This window comes from Aythya fuligula, chromosome 9, assembly GCF_009819795.1.
Source record: "Aythya fuligula isolate bAytFul2 chromosome 9, bAytFul2.pri, whole genome shotgun sequence".
Lineage (NCBI taxonomy): Eukaryota > Metazoa > Chordata > Aves > Anseriformes > Anatidae > Aythya > Aythya fuligula.
Window position 1 is genome coordinate 3,591,850 of NC_045567.1, and position 23,193 is coordinate 3,615,042.

Here is a 23,193-nt window from a genome sequence, read left to right on the forward strand (position 1 = left end):
TAAAAGATTGTAGTCGTGATATGCTACTCACCAGGCATACCACGTTGACCTTTTGGTCCTGGAGGTCCAGGGGGTCCTTCATCTCCCTTATCACCAACTACATTATCATAATACTCTGTCTTAATAGAAAGATAGTAAGAATGAATAGTAAGAATGAAGAGAAAAGCACCGTGCCTCATACTGACCATTTGGTTAGTACAATGTTATGGCCTTATTCATCTTTCCAATGCTGTGACACCATGAGACCTTCCTAATCACATGTTAATTGCTCACAAGTAGTCAGAAATTAAATCACAATTGTTACACACAGATAATGCCAAAAGACCTGTACAAATAGAGGGGGCTGGGATTTTCAGCCCAGTTCCTTAATTCTTAAAGAATTCCTCTGCCTGTGGATGCAATTATACAGGCAGACTGGGATTTAGAGACCCAATCAGGAATATTACAGTAGCATAAGATAGAAAATATTCTTGACAGAAACCTCTAGGAATTATAAAGTCTTCAAATCAGATTCAGCTATACAGAAACTACTCTTTTAAGTAATCATACATGAAAACAGACAAAAATCAACTAGTTAAATCACAAATGCATACAAAATTAATTCCTATTAAATTAATATTCTCAATTTATTATAGTTTAATATGATGACATTTTGAAATTTATATAAATGACAGGCAGAATCAAAATGCTATTAGCTATAGCTCTACTTTTTTCTAACTACAAATTTTTGCTCTTTTCTGGATTATTCTGAATGGGCACTTTTACCTGAAAATAAGACTATGGTAAGAGTTGTGCCTTGACACATAAACATGACACTAAAATTTAAATGGACTACTAAAACACCAATTTTAAAAGGCATAAAAAACTGTTTAAAATATACGATTTCTATTCTTCTTCTATTGATTTTTTGAAAAACAGTGGTTTTTAGTACTCTGTCAATATCACAATCCATTCAGCTTATTTAAAGTTATTTCTTTTTGGACAACTTGAGCAGAAAGTTTCCATTAGATGCACACAGGGCCTTTAAGAAGGACACTGTAGAGACAGCATAACGAGACAAAGAAATTGTACTCATAGTATCTGTTAGTTTGATGTTTTTTGATTTTGTTTTTTAATAAAGAACCTTGGGATTTTCAAATTAAAAACACCTGTTTCGGAACTGATTAGTTTGGTTTAAAAAAAATCAGCTCCAGCAGTGTTTGTAACTGTTCTGTGACAGTCCAGTCTCCTGCCAAAACTGCTGGAAATGAGTGAAATCTAACCAGGTGTTGATCTTCCATCCAGTTCTACATGAAGGGAGATGCTATGCCTTCGAGATGTCCAGCAATAACAGTACTTTGAGAATGACATACCCCAGTTAGAGCACCATGGCATCCATTATTGCTACATACAGTCAGTTTGACTTATTTTAGTGGTTTACACAAATGACTTGGTGAAGATAATTTACACTTACTCGACCACAAGCTCCAGGCGGACCAGTGTTGCCTTTTATCCCCTTCATTAGAGCACAGAAATTGGTTAAAGTTATTTATTAAAATAAATACATGACATGACATTTGATAACCACTGTCATTTCAGTACATAGCTTATAACATTAAAGGACTTCTACTCCTGAGCAGTCCTTCAGCACCCTGTCCTCTGTTCCTGCCACAACTGCTCAGCCACATGCTCCAAAAACTACAGGAGTACACCAGCAGGCAAAGATGGACACCAGTTCATGCACATCATCTATTTCAGCTGACCAATTCCCCATTCCACAATATCATTACTTGTCATCTCATACACATATTGTCTATGTAAAAACATCGTAGTGACAGTGATAAAAAAGAATATAAAATAACCCCCAAACATACCTTATCCTTATCCTCACAAACAACAAAAGCATTAGACAATACCTTGGCTCCTTGTCTGCCAGCCATTCCTGGTTTGCCCTGTTCGCCCTTTTGTCCCTGCAGATGACAGTATACAATTTTATGAGAAAAGGTCTTTTAGCACTGTCATCAGTCAAATTTGATATTGAAAGTTTTAATCTTTCAGGGCAATGGCAACACAAATATGACTTGCTCAGAGGAAGAAATTCCAGGGTAAGACTCAGTACAGGGCAAAGTTCCATGTCTGCAGGCAATACCACTGGTCTCATATCCGAACCTGCCTTTACAATGGCACATTCTACCAATCCCAAAATGAAGCCACTCCACATAACACAAGTGTAAGAGGCTCTGGTTTGTCCTCCCTCTGTAAACTGCTGTTCCTGAAAGGGGAGAAACTGAATGCAATGTGATATTCTCATATTCATCAACTCCATCTTGCAGACCCTGTCCAGCTAGCATCTACTGAAGGGTGTCAGCAAGACCAGGAGAGAAAGTAGCCTTAGCAGCGGTCTGCACTATCTGCAAGTGTACGTATGTGTAAAAAAAGGATTTTGCAGAGCTTTATGGAGCTGAATGCACCCCTAGTTGGTAAAAGGTAGAAATAGGAACAGAACAATGACATGTCTTTATCATGACAGAAGGCTTTTTTTCTGTTAGCTGAGTAATAAGGCAGTAGAGTCTTGCAAACTGTCATTCCAAGTTTTTTTTTTTTGTCAGACTGGAATGTGTTTAGACTGGGTGCTAAGGTTGTTTTGACACAATGAGGATAGCGTTTTAGTTAGATATTTATGAAATGGGTTATACCAACAATAAGAATTCTGCTAAGATTTTTGTAAGGTCACTGTGACCCTAGTGATATCATTAAAGTGGAAGTGAATTAAATAGAGAAGAACTGGTATTTAACCAACTAAATAAGCATTCCAAGGACAATTCAACAACTTGAGCTTTTGAACCAGTATACAAATAAGATCATTTTGGGTATGAAATGATACATTTTATGAACTATATTTTGGTACTTCCTCCAAAATGATGATTTTAATATCCATCAGTCATCTCATTTCAGGCCAAGATGGTTGTGACACTGACTATAGCTTCTCCTTTTAAAGGATGTCTTTGATTTTAGTGATTAAAATTATTCATTTTGCTTCTTGATTTCTGAAAATATAAGTCTTTTGCAAATATTTCAATGTGACTAACCAGAATGAAAATCAGTAATTTTGCATAACTAAGTGTTCGTTTGACCTCCATCTCAAACTCACTTGACAGTCAGAAGCAAACAACAGGTCTTTTTGTTTTACACAGAAGGAACAAGATCTATGTAGCAAACCTCTCTCTCCTGCACACATCTGTAGGTACATGGTATGTCCTTAGGCCAGTTTAATGAAAAGTAATGGTTCACCATGTATGCAAATCAACATTCCCAGACACATTCCACAATGCGAAAAAGCTGTGAAAGAAAGATATGACCACCAAATAAAGATGACTGTTACTTAAAAGACCTTTTGAAGGCTTCCTTCATTACCGGTAAGCCAGGTGGACCTGGGGCACCTTCTTTTCCAGGTTTACCCTACAGAGGAAAATAATAATAAAAAAAAAAAAAATGAAAAAGAACTAAAGAAGTGTCATCGCATTCTAAGAGCATAATAACTAAATGTTGTGCTTGTAACTGTACTTTAGGTTCTTACTACTTTTGAAAAGCTTTTAGGGTATTTACTAAATGTTCATTATTTCTAATCAGAATTAATGTTTAGAAAAACAGAGGAAGATATTCCCTGGACATTCATTCTCCTGAAGAGGCAGACACTTCAACAGCACAAAGTGCCAGGGAAGTACACAAAGATTGGTGCAAAATGACGTCCCTGCAGGAGCAAGACAAGCTATGACCAAACAATACAGTGGCTAATAGCCCTTCTAGTGATGAGCACGGAAAGATACCAAAGGGAAAAAGATATGAAAGACTTACAGGATTTGGACTTAAGAGATGGCTTGAACAGAAACTATTTAATGAAGAAGAATAGGGACTGCACTTCAAAGGTAAAGGAAGTAGGGCAGCAAATGGAAAAGTGAGAACAGGAGAAGGCAGTGTGCCAGACATATCTGTTGTTTTCCACAGTGTACAGTACATTGTGGCAGCTTTCTGCTGGCATCCTGGCTTCTAGTGTGGCAACTATGCATGAAGTTAAACAACTTAAAAAAAAAACAAACAAACAAAAAACGAAAATGTTACTTGTTAAAAGAAATTACAAGGGAAGGCAGAGGAGGGGGAAAAATGGAGAGCAAAACAGAAGTAAATGACAAAGTAATTATGGATACCTTAACTTAACACCCTGAAGGCAGAAATCAGGAAAAGTTGGTTTGTTAAAATAGCAGGAAGGTAGTGACAAGTTAAAGGGGGGGTGAAAGATTATGAGTTCAGAACAACAGGAAAGAAAGTACATTTCAGAGGTTTATTTTGCACAGAATAAGTCCAAGAAAATTAAAATAATAAAATAAATAAAAAAAAAAAAAAAAGAAAAAGATCAGACCATGAATTATGATGTAAGCAACAGAAAAAACAGTAATACTGAAGAGATGGCAGAACTTAACCAAAGGTAATACTCTTTAAGAGAAGAGGGGGAGCTGGAAGTAGCAGTGATATCACTAGTGACTCAAACTTATTTGCACAAAATGATCTTTTTTTTCTAGAACATGAAATTCACACTTATTTGGTATATTGTAGTAATATTTTCTTTTTTAGAATGGCTGGTCAGTCTATGTCTTAACACAGTTTGTTAGAAAAGCAAGAGTGTTCTACTACTTTCTCCAGAAAAGAGGATGTGAAAGGTCAGTTAAGACGAGTCCTAGTAAAGTTTTGCATACTGTTAACATAATACAGAATACAGAAGATAGAAAAATGACAATACATCCTGGATAGCAAGAACTTTTGGTACTTTAAATTTTTGTCTGAGTTACTGCTTCAATTTTTCATAATGCATAGAAATAATAAAAATAAACATTGGGCTAGTCTACAGCATCATTGTTGTTAAAGCACCACACAAATGAAGAAAGCGCAATCTATAGATAGTACAAGTCCTCTATTGTTACCCTTTCTTGCATGAAAAAAATTATTATAGCCACAATAAGCACGGAAAAGTTTAAAAATGTGTTTATGTTAGACATTAGATAAGTAAGACAGTAAGAGATATTTCTTAATATTGTTTTGAAAAATTATTTGAAATTGAGGGATTAGAATGTTTTGTTCAGAAAAATGCCACAAAACATTATTATTTGAGTATTTTAGGGTTATAAATTTTATAGAAAGCTATAATTTTTTGATTATAAATTGGTACACTGTTAGAAATTCATACATGTTTAGTTACCATGAACAGGAACGTTTTGTTGAGAAGCTTTTATGTGAAACTTTGAAAGTCATTTCAATAACAAGTGGTACCTTCCTATTTAATTCTCTAACTTATATATAAGTGCTTTTTCCACATACCTGTGCTCCGGGTTCTCCTCGGTCACCCTTTTCACTTTGAGAATCACCAACTGGCCCCTGTAACAAAAACACCATCAGAATATTTTGATAATTGTGGTCACATTTTCCAAATTAAATACATCTTTTATCATTTTTTAATCTTTAAAAAAAAGTAAAAATATAGTGTAATCAATAGGTATTTATATTTAAAGGTCAGAATAAATAGCATAAATATGGGACTCTAACGAGTAGCATTTAGTAGATGATGCTGCCTGAATGTCTGGATTTAAGGGATTTATTCTGGTCACTTACTGTAAACCCCATTGGTCCTGGAAGTCCTCTTGATCCTTTTTCCCCTTTCTCTCCTTTCAAGTCCTATTACACAGAAAGTCAAAATCTAGCATGGTCTCTGGGATGTTTCTGTGCTTATGAAAACATTTATGTGTTACAAATAGGAAAGCCAAACCTTACTAACAAGCTTACTTAAGCATAGATAGTTCTACTTAAATGACTAAAAGAAACAGAAACTTTGCATCAGCAAAGTACCTCCCCGATATAATATTGATGACAAAAATCAGTTTTTATTCTAGCCCATAACAGAGAAGTTTTGAAAACTCCATGGATTAGATGTAGCTTAAATAAGGAAAACATTCAAAACCAGGTTGAAGAGTTGTTTCAGTTAACACGTGAACATATAAAACCACGTATCAAGAACTGCTGTCTAAGTACTATAAAAGGACAAAATGCAAGACTATTAATGCACAAAACATTATTTACAATGAAAGCTGATTCAGAGTATTTCCTTCCTCAAATACTCATTGTTTTTCCAACACTTTCAATGGTTACTCACATTCCAGTAAAAACATGAGAAAACAAACTTTGAAATGTATATGAACAACTTGTAAGCTTTTGTGAAACTCAGTAGCTCAGAATCCTGATATTTTCAGTGACGAGGCCCAGAGGTCATCACAGTTGTTGCTTTGATGGCCTATCAAAAAACTTGTGTTGGTTTGGTGAAGCTATAAGTGATTTACTTTTCATGTACTCAGAGATCCACAGCAGATGGGTTACTAATGAGCATTTAACATTCCACTGGAATCGTTCAAATGAGTGTGTGAATATACAGGGCCTCAGCTGAGCCGAATACACATGCTCTAAGAAGAGGTTTGCATCTACCTAAATAAATCTGAAAAAAGTTAGGATGGATGAAGGGAAATGGATGGATGAAAAACATTTAGATAAGATGGCTTATCTAAATGTTGACAATTTTATTACCGTCATGTTGTCTGGACCACTTAATGTCACAATAACAGTTCCTGGTGGTCCAGGAGGTCCAGTTAATCCAGTGTCACCCTTAAAAGAAAGATAAAAATGAAGCAATTATAAGCTGTATGTTTTTGTCTTTATTTCAAATTACTACTGCTATGCTTTTGACATTGTAAAAACTTTTCAAGCCTTCTCCTAGGTAAGAAATCTAAAAATGCATATACTGACTTCTTTTAAAGTATCTAGAATTAGCTTAAAGAGTGTTTTTAATACAATTTTATCTCTAAATTAATTACAATTTTTCTGATAGTTAAAACAATTATCAGTTTTCTCTCAATTTGATTAGAGTCAGTTAACAAAAATATATGAAGCACCTTCAGTGACATTCTCAGAAATGCAGTCTGTATACTGTAAGTAGATGATTGTCACATGTTGCTGTCAGGTAAAATTAGCTTTCCTGTACTCAGTGCACTTTTTCACTAAGGATCTTTTAGAACAGGGAAAGTCCTAAATATGATCTTTCCTGCAGAGCTCAACAAAACATTAGCTATAATTTTAAGTGATTTTAAGCCAAAGGAATGTCTCTGCATGCACTTGCAGCATAACAGCAAAGAATGCATCACTCTTTTGTAAGAAAGCAAGATGTTACATGCTCACTTCAGCTAATGCTAATGAATAATAAGTTATGCTTCTAGAGATTTTGCCGGGAAACTTCTAGCATGTCTTTGGTAGTAAACAACTAAAATCAATCCCACTGTCAGATAGTGATGTTTCAGCCCACAACTGAATCTGTACAGGTAAATTAGCTGAACTGTGAGATGGTCCAAGTTCCTAAAAGGGTGCTATAAGGACACTCAGACTGACTACACTGGGCTTCCAACAGCACCTTGAGGTCCTGATAGACAAAGTATTTATTCATAGTTATTTCTGTGAATGTAAATTATATAGGATAAAAAGTAAAACAATGAAAGATAAGCCATTCAGTTTTTCCTCAAAATCTGGGAGGTTTGCTAGCATCATGAGGGCTGACACCAAAGAGATATTGGCCACAGTAAGTCATGAATCTATATGGTAAGTCATGGTGCTATATATTTACCACTGTTTACATGCTTGGATAACTATTTAGGAGTACAGTGAAGATTATATATAAATGAATGTAATGCTATGTATTAGTAAATATTAACTGTTTCTACCCTTCTGTTAGGAAGTTTTTATCTTCAGCTCTTGTGTGAACACAGTTTGTCTTCAGACTGCCATGTTCCGATCTTCCAGTAAAATATTTTCATATATATATATTGAAAACTTTTATTTCACAGTACTTCTCCAGTGTTTCAACATAGTATATCAGAAACAAACAATGTTTTAAGCATTTTATACATGTACCTTTCTTCCTTTGGTTCCTATTACTTTTATTCCCATAAGACCCTGTAAAAAAAATGTTATTTTTATTTTAAATAGTATCCATAAAATGAGATAATAGCAAGCTTTCATTTTTATTACCAATCTGAGACTACCTTAGGTCCAGGAGGTCCTGGTCTCCCTGGCATTCCCTACAAAAAAATAAATAAATAAATAAATAAAGTAAAAACCATACTGTAAAAAATTACAATCTTCAGCACCAATATAAGAGTTTTGGTACCCAGTTTTCACCAGAGTTATATTACTTTTTAAAATTTCGTCTTCCACCATTACAACTGCAATTTATTGTCAGTGGGAGTGATAGCAGAATGTCTATATGGTCTGGTTGCAAACATATACTTTGTTATAGTTATTTACATTAGTATTTAATGTGAATTTATGGGTAATTATTTGAAAATGAAAATGTAGCTTCTGAAAACATGTAAATGATCATGCATAATAAATAATCAAAAGAAAAAGAAAAAAACAGATGGGTGTAGAAAGGTATGGGTTTCACATATCCATGTTTCTAAACATCAAGGAAGTCCGGGACAGTCAGGTAATTCTTTTGGTTACTTTGAAAATCAAAAGGTTAAAGTAACAAGTGGGACATAAATTCATACTCACTGAAGTTCCTGGAGGGCCCTGTGGCCCATTTTCCCCAGGATATCCTTGAACACCCTGTGCACCCTGCATATTAACAAAATGAAAGAAACAAACCACAACAGGAATAAATATCCTGACAAGATGATAAGTAAACCACTATGCTAAGTTCAATGAACTGAATGAGGAGCAGCCCTGTCTCTTGATTTCCTTTTCATGTCTCAGGATAACACAGAAGTACAATTCTTCCCTGCTGCATCATCATTTGGTATATGTTTTGAAACACAACAATACACACCTGTTCTAAAACTAAACTACTCTAAGGTGTAAGTCCTGTTTAATGCAACTGACATTTTAGTTATCAATTTAGCCCTATTGCTAGCCCTAGTGAGCCTACAATCTTCAGAATATTCTATGCAATAAATTCTATTGTTTAAATCTCCACTTTCAAATAAATGGAAAATGAAAAATGTTGACTATCAGCTTAATTCAATGTCTTCCATTTATTTTAGCAGTCAAAAGAAACATCTATTCTGCCTCCTTCTATTAATCTCATCAAAAAAAAAAAAAAAAAGGATCATATTGGTTTTTGTTAATGCTTCTCTAGAAGTTGAACCAATCTTACTTCCTGGGGAACTCCATTTCTTCTCCATTTCTGAAATACTTTTGCTCATCTGCAACCTGACTTCCTCATCCCACTTTACTAACTATTGACTATACTGACTATTGGTTCTGATGACAAAGTAATTACTATTGTCTTGGAGTACTTTGTCCTGAAAAGTCAGAAGAAAGACTTTTAATATATTGCATTAGTCATATTATAGATATTTTTCTGGTTTAGAAATGAGTAATTGTAAGAATACTAAGAATATATAATATATAATACATAAAGTTATGCATTATATGGATATATGTGTATACATACACACGCACACTATATATATGCATTTATATCTCTCATGAGATATAAATGAATTAATTCAGAATTACCTGAAGCCCAGGCATTCCTGGCAACCCAGGATCACCTTTTGCATCGTATCTTTGGTTATATCCATCTGCAGGGGACCCCTAGACAATTAGATAAAATGGAAGATAAAAAGTTATGCTGTAGAACGCTTTAGTGGATCTTAGGCTTCAAATGTTTTAATACAATATGTAGGGATATAATCAGTATCAAAACTGTATGATGAAGGCAACTGTCTACTACAGATAGCTCTACCTTAAAAAAAAAGATTTTATTAAACAGAATACACCATTTTCAGGCATTTTAGGCAGTCTTCTGTGTTAGAAGTAGTCTTCATTTCAGACCTACATACTTCTCTCACACAGTCTTGACCTTTTTCAATTTTTCTGCACTTTTTTTCCCCTTTGACCTACTCTCTAGTGCATTTGCAGATTTCCATATGAATTCATAACCTGTTTGAGGAGAGGCTTAATTCTTTGTGTGTTTGAAAGAGTTAATTCTTAACATGCAACAACAGTAGTTAAGGGATAGGATATAAACAAATACACTTTTTTGACTTGAGGTGAGTTAACTCGTAGAGACCATGCATCAAAATCAGTTGTTGCTTCTTATGGAAAGTAAACCTTCTGTTTTCCCTGATATCAAGCATTCCTTTCCATCATCAAGTATAAGTACATAATATTACCAATACATACTTCACATAATATGGTGTAAATAACTGACCTTCTCTCCTTTGATGCCAGTGACACCCTAGGAAGAACAATCATATTATTAAAAGAGAAAAGTAAGCAACAATGATGACAGGACACTTTCTAAATACTTTCTAAGCTCAATGCTCTTGAAGTGACTTATTTTCATGACCATGGTGTATAGCCAGGCACATGTTTGCTGTGCCAGACTTCAATTGAGGAAGAAAGAACATAATGTCAAAAAGTAGTCCAGTCTCACTGCTGGAATTCTACAAATGAATGTGGAACATTTTTGAGGCCTGATCTTAAAAAATAAATAAATAAATAAATAAAGGAGAGCTGGTGCAATAAAGATCATGTTTAGAAATTATCAGATTTGAAGCCACAGGAACCGGACAGGTAGCATTCCTTTCCCCATTTGTTGTTTATAAGTTTCTTTTAAAATCACATTCCCACAGAAAAAAAAAAAAAACAAAAACAAAAAACAAAAAACAAATCCTAGGGTTAAAACAATGCAGCCATAATCAGAAGTTCCAGGTTTAATTCCTGGTTCTGTCATTAACTTAACTGGGCCATGTCCTCAATGATATTTACACATGAACTGAAACTGGAATCTGTTTAATACATATTGGACACCTTTAAAGATGCAAGTTAAATGTTGACAAGTATGCTTTGAGACACTGAAGAGCTAACACCAGCCAATGAACGTGTGTGCATTCACACCTTAAGAAGTTGAGGCCTAACACTCAGCAGATTAAGCGTCACTTTTAACTTTTTTCTCTTTACTGCACTGTTTTCATGCTAATAAAATGGGAGTATTTATATATTTCACCTGTTGTCAATATCAGCTTATCTGAGACTTTACACTCCTTCACTGAGTGGCTGTACGTGGTAGAAATTCATACAATCACCAATTTCACAGACACTTACTGGAATGCCTGGAGCACCTCTTCTACCTGGAGGACCTGGAAAACCTTGATCGCCCTGCAAACAGTAAGAGCAACTGTTAATGCATATTATTGATTATTATTCTGAGTCTAGCAAATGCTACTACAAAAGAAGTTTTTTATATTATCATACTAAACTTATGAGTTGCATTACCACTATATTTACTAAAAGAGGCACAGCTTGACCTTAGGGACCTTTACTTCTATCACAAAGACCAGCCTCTATTAGTTATGTCAAACCAGTTTCCTGTTTCACTAGAAATGTCTGATTTTCTGTAGTAGGCATTATTCTAACTCCCTCTTTCAGATTGTTTGAAGCTATGAGCAAAGAAAAATGATTAAACCTGTAACATAATGTTAAACTTTTTCTATTAATTGCCCTCAGGATTTATGAATTGTCAGCTGCAAGCTATGTACTGGTAAAATGAAATTAACTAATTCTCTCAGATGTAACCCATTTCAACAGAAGGATTGGTTAGGAAAAAGGGTTTTCAGTCAAACAGAATACGTGTTCAACATGTATTATTTCATTATCAATCTTACACATAAAGGCAGCATTTATCCTTCCTCTGGTGACTGCCAAATTTTTCCTAGTCAATAAAGTCACAAACAAAAACAAATCAAAATGGTTGTACATTGGGGGAAAAATGTACAATGACGAATCTTTTTCGTCATTCCCACTCACAGCCAAACATAATCCACACGATATTCAGCTTGGCTTGTACCTTTGTGCCATTGCATCCTGGAACACCCGAGCGTCCAGGAGGGCCAGCAGCTCCTGGTTCACCCTAAAAGCAAGTGCAAAATTGACACAAGCTTTGTTTTTGCACATTCATATTACCCTACAGCAACACTGAAACAGTTTATGTTGGAGCAGTTTCCATAAGACTTGACAGATTACAATGTGTTCTGAAATCATTACAATGAGTAAGAATTGCTGATGCTATGATTGTTATCTCTAGGTTAACAGACAGTGACAATGCTGATGTTGACACTAGAGTGAGTACACTGGGTTGAGGGTAATTGTGTACTGAAGACTATATTAAGAGAGAAATCAGATAAATCAGTTTCAATTTTACTTACTGGAAGACCTGGGGGACCTGAAAATCCAGGTATTCCTGGAGCTCCCTAATGATATAAAAACAGAGGAAGAGTATTGCAAGTATTAAGAAAGAGCTTGTGATGCAGTTTACCTTTTTATCACGTTCACAAGAATAATGAATGCAAGTATAGTTCTGTCAAAAAATCATGGTTTCATTACTTTATCTTCCTTAATCCTTCTGCCTGTGCATCAAGTATAATGGTAGCTTATGAACTGTTAAAACAGGCAGGTTTCCCCTGCCAAGAGAAACTCAAAATCAACTCTTTGTGGAATTCAAGTCTGACTTCTTCATCGCATATCCTAATACTAAATACATACAGCATTAAACTTGTGCAGAAGCTGTAGCAAAAAAGGTAAAATTCTAAAATATAGACAGCGTGTGTACATACTCCATGTCATGATTTTAAAAATATTTTAAAATCATCTGTAATGTTTTATTATTCACAAATTGCTGATTGAGCTATCGAACTACTGATTGAACTATTATTAGCTTTAAACAGAGTATTTAATACATAAAAGCTTCTTTAAAACAAAAATACTTACCCGTATACCTTTGGGTCCAACTAAGCCCGTAAGTCCTGGTGAACCCTGGACCAGAGACAGACAACAGCACATTGCAATATAATTGAGAAAACACATATATATATCAACAGGACATGCAACATTTTTAAATATCAGTACCAACATACGCACACAAAACTATATGAATAAACACCAGATTTGTCCATTACAGACACTAAAAGAAACAAGCTTTTAATCCAACGTGTATAAATCTTGACATCTTGCCCTCCCTTTCAGTGTTTACAGGGGATAAATCTCATCAGAGGTTAAAAAATAACATTCAGGGTACGTTAAGAAAGCAGTTGCTATGGGTCTGTTCAAACTGTGAGACCTGAAATGGTTTCTCCATGAGGAAATAGCTGGAAGCCTCTCATCAGTATTCTGGAGAGTTTTTCAGCTCTCAAGCATGAGTGATGTCCATGTAACAATCAGATACATACAGGCACCACTCTACCCTGCATTGTTTTACTTGGAAAGGAAACCCAGGAGCAGGCTGACAGGGAGCTAAGCAGGATGGGAGAGCAGGGCTGAACGGATGACAGCCGAACACGCCACAGCACTGTCTAGACAGAATCTGCTAGAATTATTTCAAGACACTTAGAGCTTTACTGAGAATAAGAAACAACTTTTGTTTTGCCCAGAAATGAAATGGGGAATGTACAGAAATACACAGCTCCTTAAATCCTGGGTGACAGTTGCTAATAACGCATAAGATAATGCATCAGATAATTGCAATAGGGAAAGCTAACTGGAATAAACTGCAACAGAAGATATTCAAGCTAACAGCGATGTCCTTGCTAGGTAAATTATTCTTACTTTTCCCCATTCTTGCAGAAATCATTATCAGTTATAACAGAGGAAATGCTCTACTGAACACTTTTCAATGAGCTTACATAAACACCTCAACAAACATGTATGAGATCCACAGTGAGTATCAGTTTAAAGAAATATTGTAATAATGAGACAGGAGAAAATAGTACAGCAACACCTAAACTAATTAAAACCGCAAAGAAACATTTATTTAAAGGTGTGGATAAAGGCTGGAGTCACATTAGTGCAGGTCCTAGATAATAATGTGACTGTGGCACTACTGTCACTCCTTTTTCCTGATTTATGTTGTAGCTGAGTTTAGACCATACTTACAGAGAGTTTATTCATCAAAGAGTCATTTTATTAACGACAGCAGGAATGCTGCTCCTCAAGACAAATATAAATGATTTCTTTTTTTTTTTTTATGAACAATACTTTATTTTTTTTCCTGCTCATTCAGGAGTTACTGAAAATTCATATTCTGCCTGAGTTTTAGCCATATGGGAAAGCCCAACTCACCAGTCACTCTCCCCATACTGCAGGTAATTACATATTATCATACATAATGACATATGGTATTTCCTAGACAGAGCAAGATTTATCTTAAAAACCATCTCTCCCTTCAACTTTTCTTGAATCTATTTTTAATTATTTGTCTCAGAAGTAGCTTGTTTCCTCTCTTTCTAGCAACAGAAGTCAGAGTGTACTTAAGACAAAATTGTGGTTATGCTACTAAAATCTATTTAGAGCCATGTTTCTTGCCTCTGGAAGGTCAGTCCAGGTGCTTTAGAACTCATTCCTCGACAACTGACCGCAAAAGCCCATGTTTGTATTAACTACTTTCACTTTGTCTAAAATGAACATTGCAGCTGTTGACCACATCCCTTACCAACTGGAAGACTCTGAAACAGAGTTCTGTTGTTGTTGTTGTTGCTTTTTGTTTTAAACAGAATTCTTTATCCAGTCATACCTCACTTCCACAGTCAAGCATAGATGTAGTGTTGCTACCCCCGTGCCTCCATGGGAACATACCTTTGGCCCCTGTGGCCCTGGAGGCCCTTCTGGACCGGGAAAGCCTCTATGACCAGGTGGACCTGGGACACCAGGGAAGCCTTTTTCACCCTGTAAACATTAAGAGAAAGAAGTCCTGAGAAAATCCTTGATTCTTTTTTTGATAACTTACTTTTAAGACATTTATTATTTTCAGTACCTCTTAATACTGTGATGGATTATCCTTGCTCATACTGACCTGTTCTCCTGTGTGCTGCCTAGGCCACATGGTACCACTAAAGTAACAAGCTAATTATGAAGGTATCAGAAGACATCAGTACGCAAGTTTTCACAGAGCACCAAAGTTAACTGGCAGCATGAAAAGTTTAAGAAAGCAGCTGATGCATATTTCTTCTTAATATTCTATACCATGCTTAGACAACAACACAAATCCAAGTCCACTACAGTACTCCTAATTTGCAACTCGCAAACTTAATAACTGCTGCTGTACAGTAAGGTCAGTTCCAAATCATCAGTACTTCTCTCTCTTCATGCAAGCCATGGAAAGAAACAGTGGGAGCCAAATATAGCAAAACTGTTCAGATAGAAGAAAAGTAAGTTTGCTTTAAGTCACAGCATTGTAACATTATTCTGAGTCTCAAAGATTAAGCCACCCAATTACTTTTATATATATTTATTTCAAGGTTGAGTTCAAATAAACAAACAATGTAAAGGAAACAGAAAAAATTAAAGTTACACAAATGGAATAAAGGAGACTATATTACAGTCGGAGGGGCATTTTCTTTTCTTTTTTCTTTTTTTAATTAAATATAATGAACATGCAAGTGTTATCCTGGTTAAAATAAAGTGCTTCAAGCCTAAGAAACTCACAGAAAAGGTGTCTAACTCTTTAAATAGCAGCAGTTTAGCATGTTCAGTGTTACATCAGTGAAGAGCTGTCCACTTAAGACAGTTTACAGGATGGCTTGAGATAGGAGAGAGAGGATGGGGTTATTGATTCTCTTGGAGTCAATTTTCCTATTTATCAGAGGAGAGTTACAGAAAAAAAGCAATTGAAATTCTGCCGTGCAGAAGTTATCTTGCTGGTATCTTAGTAGTCAATGTACAAGGTAGGATCCAAAAGAAATCTTGAGGAGCTAAAATATTTTGGCTTGTCCCACTGCCAATTCTCACCCCTCAAAATCTCCCAGCCTCACCAGATTTAAAATAATTTCTGAATTAAAAATAAAATAGATAAACACATAAGATAATATCAGAACATCTGAACACAACTGCAAGATGAGGCATTATGAAGTGTCTATGAGATCTGTATCATAAACTGGCATAGCTTTTTACAACAAATCAGTTTTTTCATCCGGAGCCATGCCAAGAAAGGCAAAAAGAATAATGCTGTACCGAGATGTGCCACTGGAGGGAGTGTGGAACTAACTCACTGAAGAACGACACAAATCCTTGATTCCCACTGAGTTTGTTAACCCTCACTGCAGCAACTGGGGGGACTCCCTTCCGCCGCAGAGCAGCCCCGCACTCTCCTGACTGCTTTGCTCATCGCCACACAGCACCGGCAGTTTTACCCACAGTGTCTTCTTGACAGGTCTACAAGATCAGATAATTCTCAGGTTGGCGATTTACTCAACATCGAACAGTTATGAAAACTTACTGATGAATTGTCCTTACTTTCCACAGCTGCATGAAAAACTAGATCAGTGTAAACAATGATTAACTATTACCTATACATTTCTCAGTTGATTTTACATGGAACTGAAGATGACAAGTTTCAGGTTTTCACTCACTAATATTTTTCGTTTAGTGGGCATCTTAAGTTATGCTTTTCTTATTTTTCAGTTGGTGTCAATCTGTATGGGTTAGGACAAAGGTCAAACCGACTAAGAACATGAAAAACAAGCACTGAGATTTTTTTTAAAGACGTAGGTATCCTCCTTTACCGCATTCAACTATGTTTTAGTAAAGAACATTTACTTTGAGATTACTTTTCTGCACCACTTTAGCTTTCTAAAGGCAAGACTAGTAGTGTTTACTGTGGTGCAACATGACATACTTTCTTGGCAATAAAAGTACAGCAGGGAAGTCAAAAGTAATTCTTTACCAACCAGATGCATCAAGCTGTGGGACTAATCATAACCGTCAGTCTATATAGACACTGTGGTGTGTGCAGATCTGAAATCTGTTGAAAAGGTTTAGTACAGCAATCACCGTGTTCATGGTTAGCCTGAACTACAACCGTGACTTCTCTAATAATGCCCCTTTCATTTGTGAATCGGTTGTTTTTCCAACTACAAGAAAGAGTTTGAAAGAATTTTTGGCATTTGCGTAATTCAGGTTTGTCTAAAAGCCACACTGAGCCTCTGCCAAGCTACTGCTGGCAACAGGCAGAGCTGCAGCTCTGTTGCTTTCGGTAGACTTGACACTGTTCCCCTGCTCCTGGCAAGGTGTTTGTGATTAGGACCCAGAATCTTGTCCTGTGTCTCGATCTGCGGGACATGCATTGTCTGTTGGATACCAACGCTTTTACCTTTCCTCCAGGAACCAGAAAATGCACAGGGGTCCAGGGGTAGGAGGGAGATGGCAAGGTCCTAACACGGAAAGAGGGAGGCATTGAACATGGCTCTGTTGATGCCACTACGAAGTTTGTAACAGGAGAGCTGCTGATAGTGGTAACTGACAGCAATTGTTAAGAGTTTGTAAAAAGTACCTAATGGTTTGGTGGTTGTTCTGTTGGTATCCAAACATCATGAAACACCATAAACAAACTACTGCATTAAAAAATAAAAAATATTAGTTAAACAGTGCGTCCAGAGCTACTTTAAAAGACTTTTTTGTAAGGTAATGCATTCCTTTTACAATTCTCCATAGACTTTGTTGACAGAATACCATCACACAAAATATTCACTCTCTAGTTCAACTCAATTATTAACAATTTCCCAGTATAAAATAATCTTAGGAAAAATGTATTTGCTCTTACCTTATTACCTTTCGTGCCATCACAGAAGCAAGGACTTTTACCTTTGCATACACAGCTCTGAAAAACAAAAAGACAAATTCTATAATAAAACAATTTTTCCCATTATGTTGCTTGGTGAAGGGCAAACGAAAGCCCAATGGTTTTAGTAAGGTAATTATTTTATAGATAGTACAATTTAAAAAAATGTTTACAAAGCATGGTCATTCTCAACAGAATAAAATAGCTCATTATTCCTCAGTGCTGTCTTTTGAGACAGGTAAGGTCACTGCTTCCATTTAAAAGTTGGGGTAAAGGCCAAGAAGCTGTGCTTGACAGCATCAGGGTTATGATTTCAGTATGATGTGTGAAATTTAAGAGTTTGGGATCACAGCAGTAAACACTGATGATTCATTTAAAAACTTAATATAAACTTAAGTAAAAAAAAAAACAAAAAAAAAACACAAAAACACAACAAGGCTGTTCAGAGTGTAACTGGATAGAAAGCATGACTAAATTATCTAGCTCATGTACTCAACAGTGGTTTTAGCAGTGAGCTCAGAAAGGGCTGCAAACCACATCTGAGATACCCTGGTGAGTATGAGAAATGTTAACTCCCCATGCCCTGATCCTGCTACAGCTACCATGCACTCCATACCCAAGCCAACCCAGTCAGGCTGGGTTAACTCTGCAAAGGACTTTTTTCTACACTCATGTCCTATTTCAGTGGAGTGGAGGAGAAAAAGCATCAATATTAACATAAATATTGTACATACAGAAGTATTATTAAGGCTACTGCAGCAATACATTCCATACAGATACGTAGTAATGTGCATTTATTGTTCTCATTTGTGTATTTCATTTTTTTCCATTTATTTTTGAAGCTATTGCTGAATGACTTTTTCAACTGTACCCCTGTAGAAAGAAGGTTGTTCTTCAGTTTAACTTCTCATTTCAGTCTATTTGTTTATCACAATTACTTATACTATGGTACAGCTCCAGACAATAGGAAAGGGACAAATATCCTACATTGGCTATGATGGTATTTTCCAGAGTTTCATAAAACTCAGAAAAGAGGGAGGAACTATATTTCCTACAAGATTAAAGCCTTTAATATGGTATGGCATGAAATTTCTATTTAGATGCTGAAGACAGAATTAATTAACCCCTACAGCTGTTCATAATACAATGGCAGCACTGTTCCAAATTTGTAACTTTTCCAGTGGTGTTCTCAAAAAAACAGAAAGCAAAAGATAGAGAAAATGTTCTCCGTGACATTTTAAAAGGATGGTGTCAGATTGTCATTAAATTTGAATCTCTCTGTAGCAGTATGTTCAGGTAAAACATTTTACAGAATTGAAAAGCATCTTTTCTTCCCACAAGCTAGGATCGATTTCATCTATCTTTATCAGCCAAAACCAGGGTATCCGGTATCAGGTATCTGCCTTCCTTTCCTACACAGTTGATGGTGTCCATCTCCTTCCCTTGACTCCACACAGGAACCTGACAGCTAGTTTGGAACAACTCATTCCGTCTTTTTAGGTGCCTCTTTTTGGATGAAGGAAGGATGCTGCAGGTATCTGCTGTTTTCTGGGGGCTAGACCATTGCTGGCGGAAGTGGTCTGCCTTTTAGGTGAGAACTCCATCTAGTAGTTTAAAAACAGATGCAGGAAATATTCCTCAAGTGAACAGCTATTTACAAAATAAAGCATAAATCAGAATCCATCAGCCATGAAAAGCAAATCCTCCAAGAAATCTCTGTGGCAATGTGTTCCATGGACAGATTAACAGGCAATTATGTGATGGTTCAGGCAAGGTTTTTAGTGTTGCAAACTTTAATTCTTTAGCAGATTTAAGAAGACTTTCTTCCCTAGATCTGACAGCTAGAGTTTAAGTAGCACTGCATCAGAAATTTGGAAATCAATGTTGTCTTGTAAAACAGAAGAGACGTGACTATGCTATCTTTGATATTAATTTAATCAGTATAATTTAATAACCAGAGGCACAAGAATAAACAGGAGCTCAGAATTAACAACAAATATTATCCTGATTTCTTCTTGGTGAGGTCTGCAAGTTTGCCACTGGGTATTCTAAATTCACCAATTGAATTATATGACAGGTATCTTAAGCCTTTAAGTATCAGCATAAAAGGATAAAGTGATAGACATCTCAAAATAAATTGGGAATGGATTGTTTCCTATTCAATAACATTACCTTCCATCCCAAATAATTCTCTACAAAATAGTACATTTTACTGACACATTTTTGGTACATGTCTGATAAACAGTATAAAAAGGGTACCTGCTCATGTTGAGGTGTTCATCACACAATATGATAAAAGCAGTCTTCGCTTGCAGACACCACACTTTACTGCTGGTGAGTTACTCAAGCTATCATGTTTTTAAGGCTTGCATATGAAAATTGTAAGTTAACTACAAGAGCTGTGAGACCCAGTTACTTTGCAAACTCAACTGCTAATACAAAGATTTAGCTTACAGATTTAGTAGCCACCTCAGCCCAAGAAAGGTGCCAATTAGTAGGAAAAAATACTTGAAGTGGTCCAAATTCTCTGGATTTATTCAGAGTACCTGGGAGCACAAGGTGAGCAGAGTGAGCTTTCCTGATAAATACTCACAGGCTTCTACATTGCTAGTATTTGCCATTGTAATTCTACAGACCTTAATGGAGTTGTGCCTTATTTCTAACTATAAAAGAAAAAAGCAGATTCTTTAAAGTGTTTGTATACAAAACACATTTTTCAGGACATGTAGAGAAATCACCAAGGGACACGACTCTTCCCTAGTAAGTATAATCTGCAGAAGCCCTGGTATGTACGGATACAGACGAAAATATTACTTTTAATTAATAATCACAGATTAATCCAATGTGAAGTTAAATGCATGAACATGTAAAAACTTATGATGCTACATAACTACTGAAGGTTACTAAACCATTTGAAGAAAGAGAGCCTTTGTTCTTCAAGATGTCAGAATGCTTCAAATGTGTTTAATTTGCCATTAGTTAGCTTTCAAATCAATTTAGATCTTTTTGTGAATGCATCTCACTTTAAACTAAACTGAAAAGACCAAAGATGATTCTACATTACACAGACAGTTAGTTGGATAACACTAAATGTTTTGGCATATGATTTTTACATAAGATTAGACTATGCCTTCTGTAAAGGAGCTTTGAACCAAAAAGTCATTGCTCACTTTCACTATTGATGCTGCCTGGATGTTTCCACAGCCTTGCAAGATGCCTGCAGCTTCTTTATCAAAGGGTGATAATAAAGCAATAGTCTACTGCCAAGTTGTAAGATAGGGAAATTTAATATTAGCTATTAACAGATTATTCAAAATACTCACAATAACAGCTCTGTAAGTGGCTGCGTGTTTTTCAGCTTTGTGAGTTTTCTAATAATCACCTCGTTTTATTTCAAATAACCAGATAGGGAGATGGAACTAGATTTCTGATCCAAAAATCTAGGCTAATGAACAAAGCCAAGTCCTTGTGTGGATAACAAATCAAATAAATTAACCAATGAAGCAAAATTAAAAACAAAAACCATCAAAAAAACCAACCAACCAAACAAAAAAACCCACAACACTTCCTTGGAGTAACCTAGAAGAGTTCCTTTCAGAGGAGTTTTGAGTGGCAGTGAAGTAGCACGTGCATTTTAAATAATTCCAGCAGTGTACACTGAAGCACCTATTTTGCAGCAGCACATCTTCTGCAGTTTTATTCACTGGGTGACTCCACTATGGGGCCCCTACAATGGTATGTGTAATGCCGAGGTGCCCTTCCCACACTATGGGATTGAGTTCTGTGAGGCTCTGACCTCTTCCTTCCCCCAATTCAGAGACTAATTTAAATATCTGTTTAAAAAGTGAGCCCTCTCCCTTTACCGAATCCCTCAAAGAAACAACAATGAAAGAAGGAAGAAAAACCATACTAGGACTGCATTGTCACCTAAGCAATGCTCGATGTGGGTTCAGGAGGGCACCGCAACTCCCAGCACTGCAGTCATGGTGGAGCATCAGGGAATGTCACCCAGCTCACGGCAATGTGCCCACAGACCTAGCTACACGGAGGATGTCGGGGAATGTATTTAGGGATATTACCAACCCCTAATGCCTCAAAGGAGATCACAAAGCATCAATGCAAGGAAAAAAAAAAGCAAACAATAGGCATTTCTACCAAAAGCACAGGCTTTGAGTTCTGTCACTCACATTTGGAGGGTAGTACAGTTAGGGGCAAGAAGAAGAGGAACATACAAAAGGAGCCAGAGAGGAGGATGTGCCAGTATTTCTCCACACGTCAGTCCATAAAGACATCTATGATGACAGAGGAGACAGAGCATTTGCTTATTTTTCTAGATGTGGAGAAGAGTATAGTAGGTCAGCCATAATGGTCAGTTACAATTTGAAAATACATTATTTATATATTAAAAGGCACAAACAAATAAACCTGCACAAAGACAGCAAAGATCAGGTATCGTATTCCTTAAGCAGGTTTCAGATGAAGCCTACATCAAAACCACCCAGGCTGAGTAACAAAGACATTCAGATGAAAGGTGAGCTGAAATTAAATGTGTGCTGTAGGAACAAAGTAACCTGGTTGAGTCAGTGCTTAAATTCACACATTTGGCCTGATTGGTCTTTAATTTCATGGGTGAATACCACTGATTCCAGGGGTAAGTCCTGGTTAACATAAATGAAAGATGACTGTGCAACATGAGGAATTTTAACATGAATTAAGAGCAGTGCAAGTGATATTCATTAATTACAGCAGACAGTAAAAATAACCCAGGTGTCTTCTCTCAAGTGAGTGCTGAAGCTGTCACTTGCCTGCACTGCTGGTTCTGGATGCTGATCTGGCTCATTATTAAAAATGCAAGTCTGATTTTTCATTTAAAGTTCATTTTTATTGGCATCTCACCCATCCTGTAATTAGGTCTTTATCTTCTAACTTCAAAGATCACTGAAGTAGAACTCCACTAAAACATGAGACAACTTTTGTTAGACAAGATCTACTTTTCTGTGGTAACACTTCTTTCCCCCCACCTTTCTGCTCAGTAATGGTATCCTGAGCAGCCTAAAATTATGCATGTCATGACAACAGTCCTTTTTAAGTAGCAATAAATTATTGGCTAATTTCCCATTTTCTGTAATTTCTCTTAAATTCCAATACTTATTAAAAATGATGTATCAGTGAGCAAATTCCTTTAAGAACCTTGTCTATGAATTTTCAGGGCTGCTGACACACGGAGATTTCTGAATTCTTCCTGAGCTGTCTCAGTGCAAAGCAATCACTTCACACATTCCAGCTGCATCTACAAACCACAGCTCAGACCAGAATAATATTGCTCAAATAGCTGATCACAGAATCACAGAATTTCTAGGTTGGAAGAGACCTCAAGATCATCGAGTCCAACCTCTGACCTAACACTAACAGTCCCCACTAAACCATATCCCTAAGCTCTACATCTAAACGTCTTTTAAAGACTTCCAGGGATGGTGACTCCACCACTTCCCTGGGCAGCCTGTTCCAATGCC

At 36.2% G+C, this 23,193-nt stretch overlaps 1 protein-coding gene across 1 annotated transcript in view; it reads right to left on the reverse strand.

Moving 5' to 3' along the window:
* COL4A3 (collagen type IV alpha 3 chain) overlaps nt 1-23,193 on the reverse strand; it is a 60,417-nt gene that overhangs the window by 29,240 nt on the left and 7,984 nt on the right. The window contains exons 2-19 of the mRNA XM_032193225.1: nt 17,663-17,719; nt 14,701-14,790; nt 12,841-12,885; nt 12,279-12,323; nt 11,921-11,983; nt 11,179-11,232; nt 10,283-10,309; nt 9,586-9,663; nt 8,620-8,682; nt 8,109-8,144; nt 7,978-8,019; nt 6,604-6,681; nt 5,641-5,703; nt 5,350-5,406; nt 3,394-3,438; nt 1,896-1,949; nt 1,454-1,495; nt 32-119 (exon numbers count right to left, since the gene is read on the reverse strand). Coding sequence (XP_032049116.1) covers nt 32-119; nt 1,454-1,495; nt 1,896-1,949; nt 3,394-3,438; nt 5,350-5,406; nt 5,641-5,703; nt 6,604-6,681; nt 7,978-8,019; nt 8,109-8,144; nt 8,620-8,682; nt 9,586-9,663; nt 10,283-10,309; nt 11,179-11,232; nt 11,921-11,983; nt 12,279-12,323; nt 12,841-12,885; nt 14,701-14,790; nt 17,663-17,719 — 1,027 coding nt within the window. The remainder of the gene's footprint in view (nt 1-31; nt 120-1,453; nt 1,496-1,895; nt 1,950-3,393; nt 3,439-5,349; nt 5,407-5,640; nt 5,704-6,603; nt 6,682-7,977; nt 8,020-8,108; nt 8,145-8,619; nt 8,683-9,585; nt 9,664-10,282; nt 10,310-11,178; nt 11,233-11,920; nt 11,984-12,278; nt 12,324-12,840; nt 12,886-14,700; nt 14,791-17,662; nt 17,720-23,193) is intronic.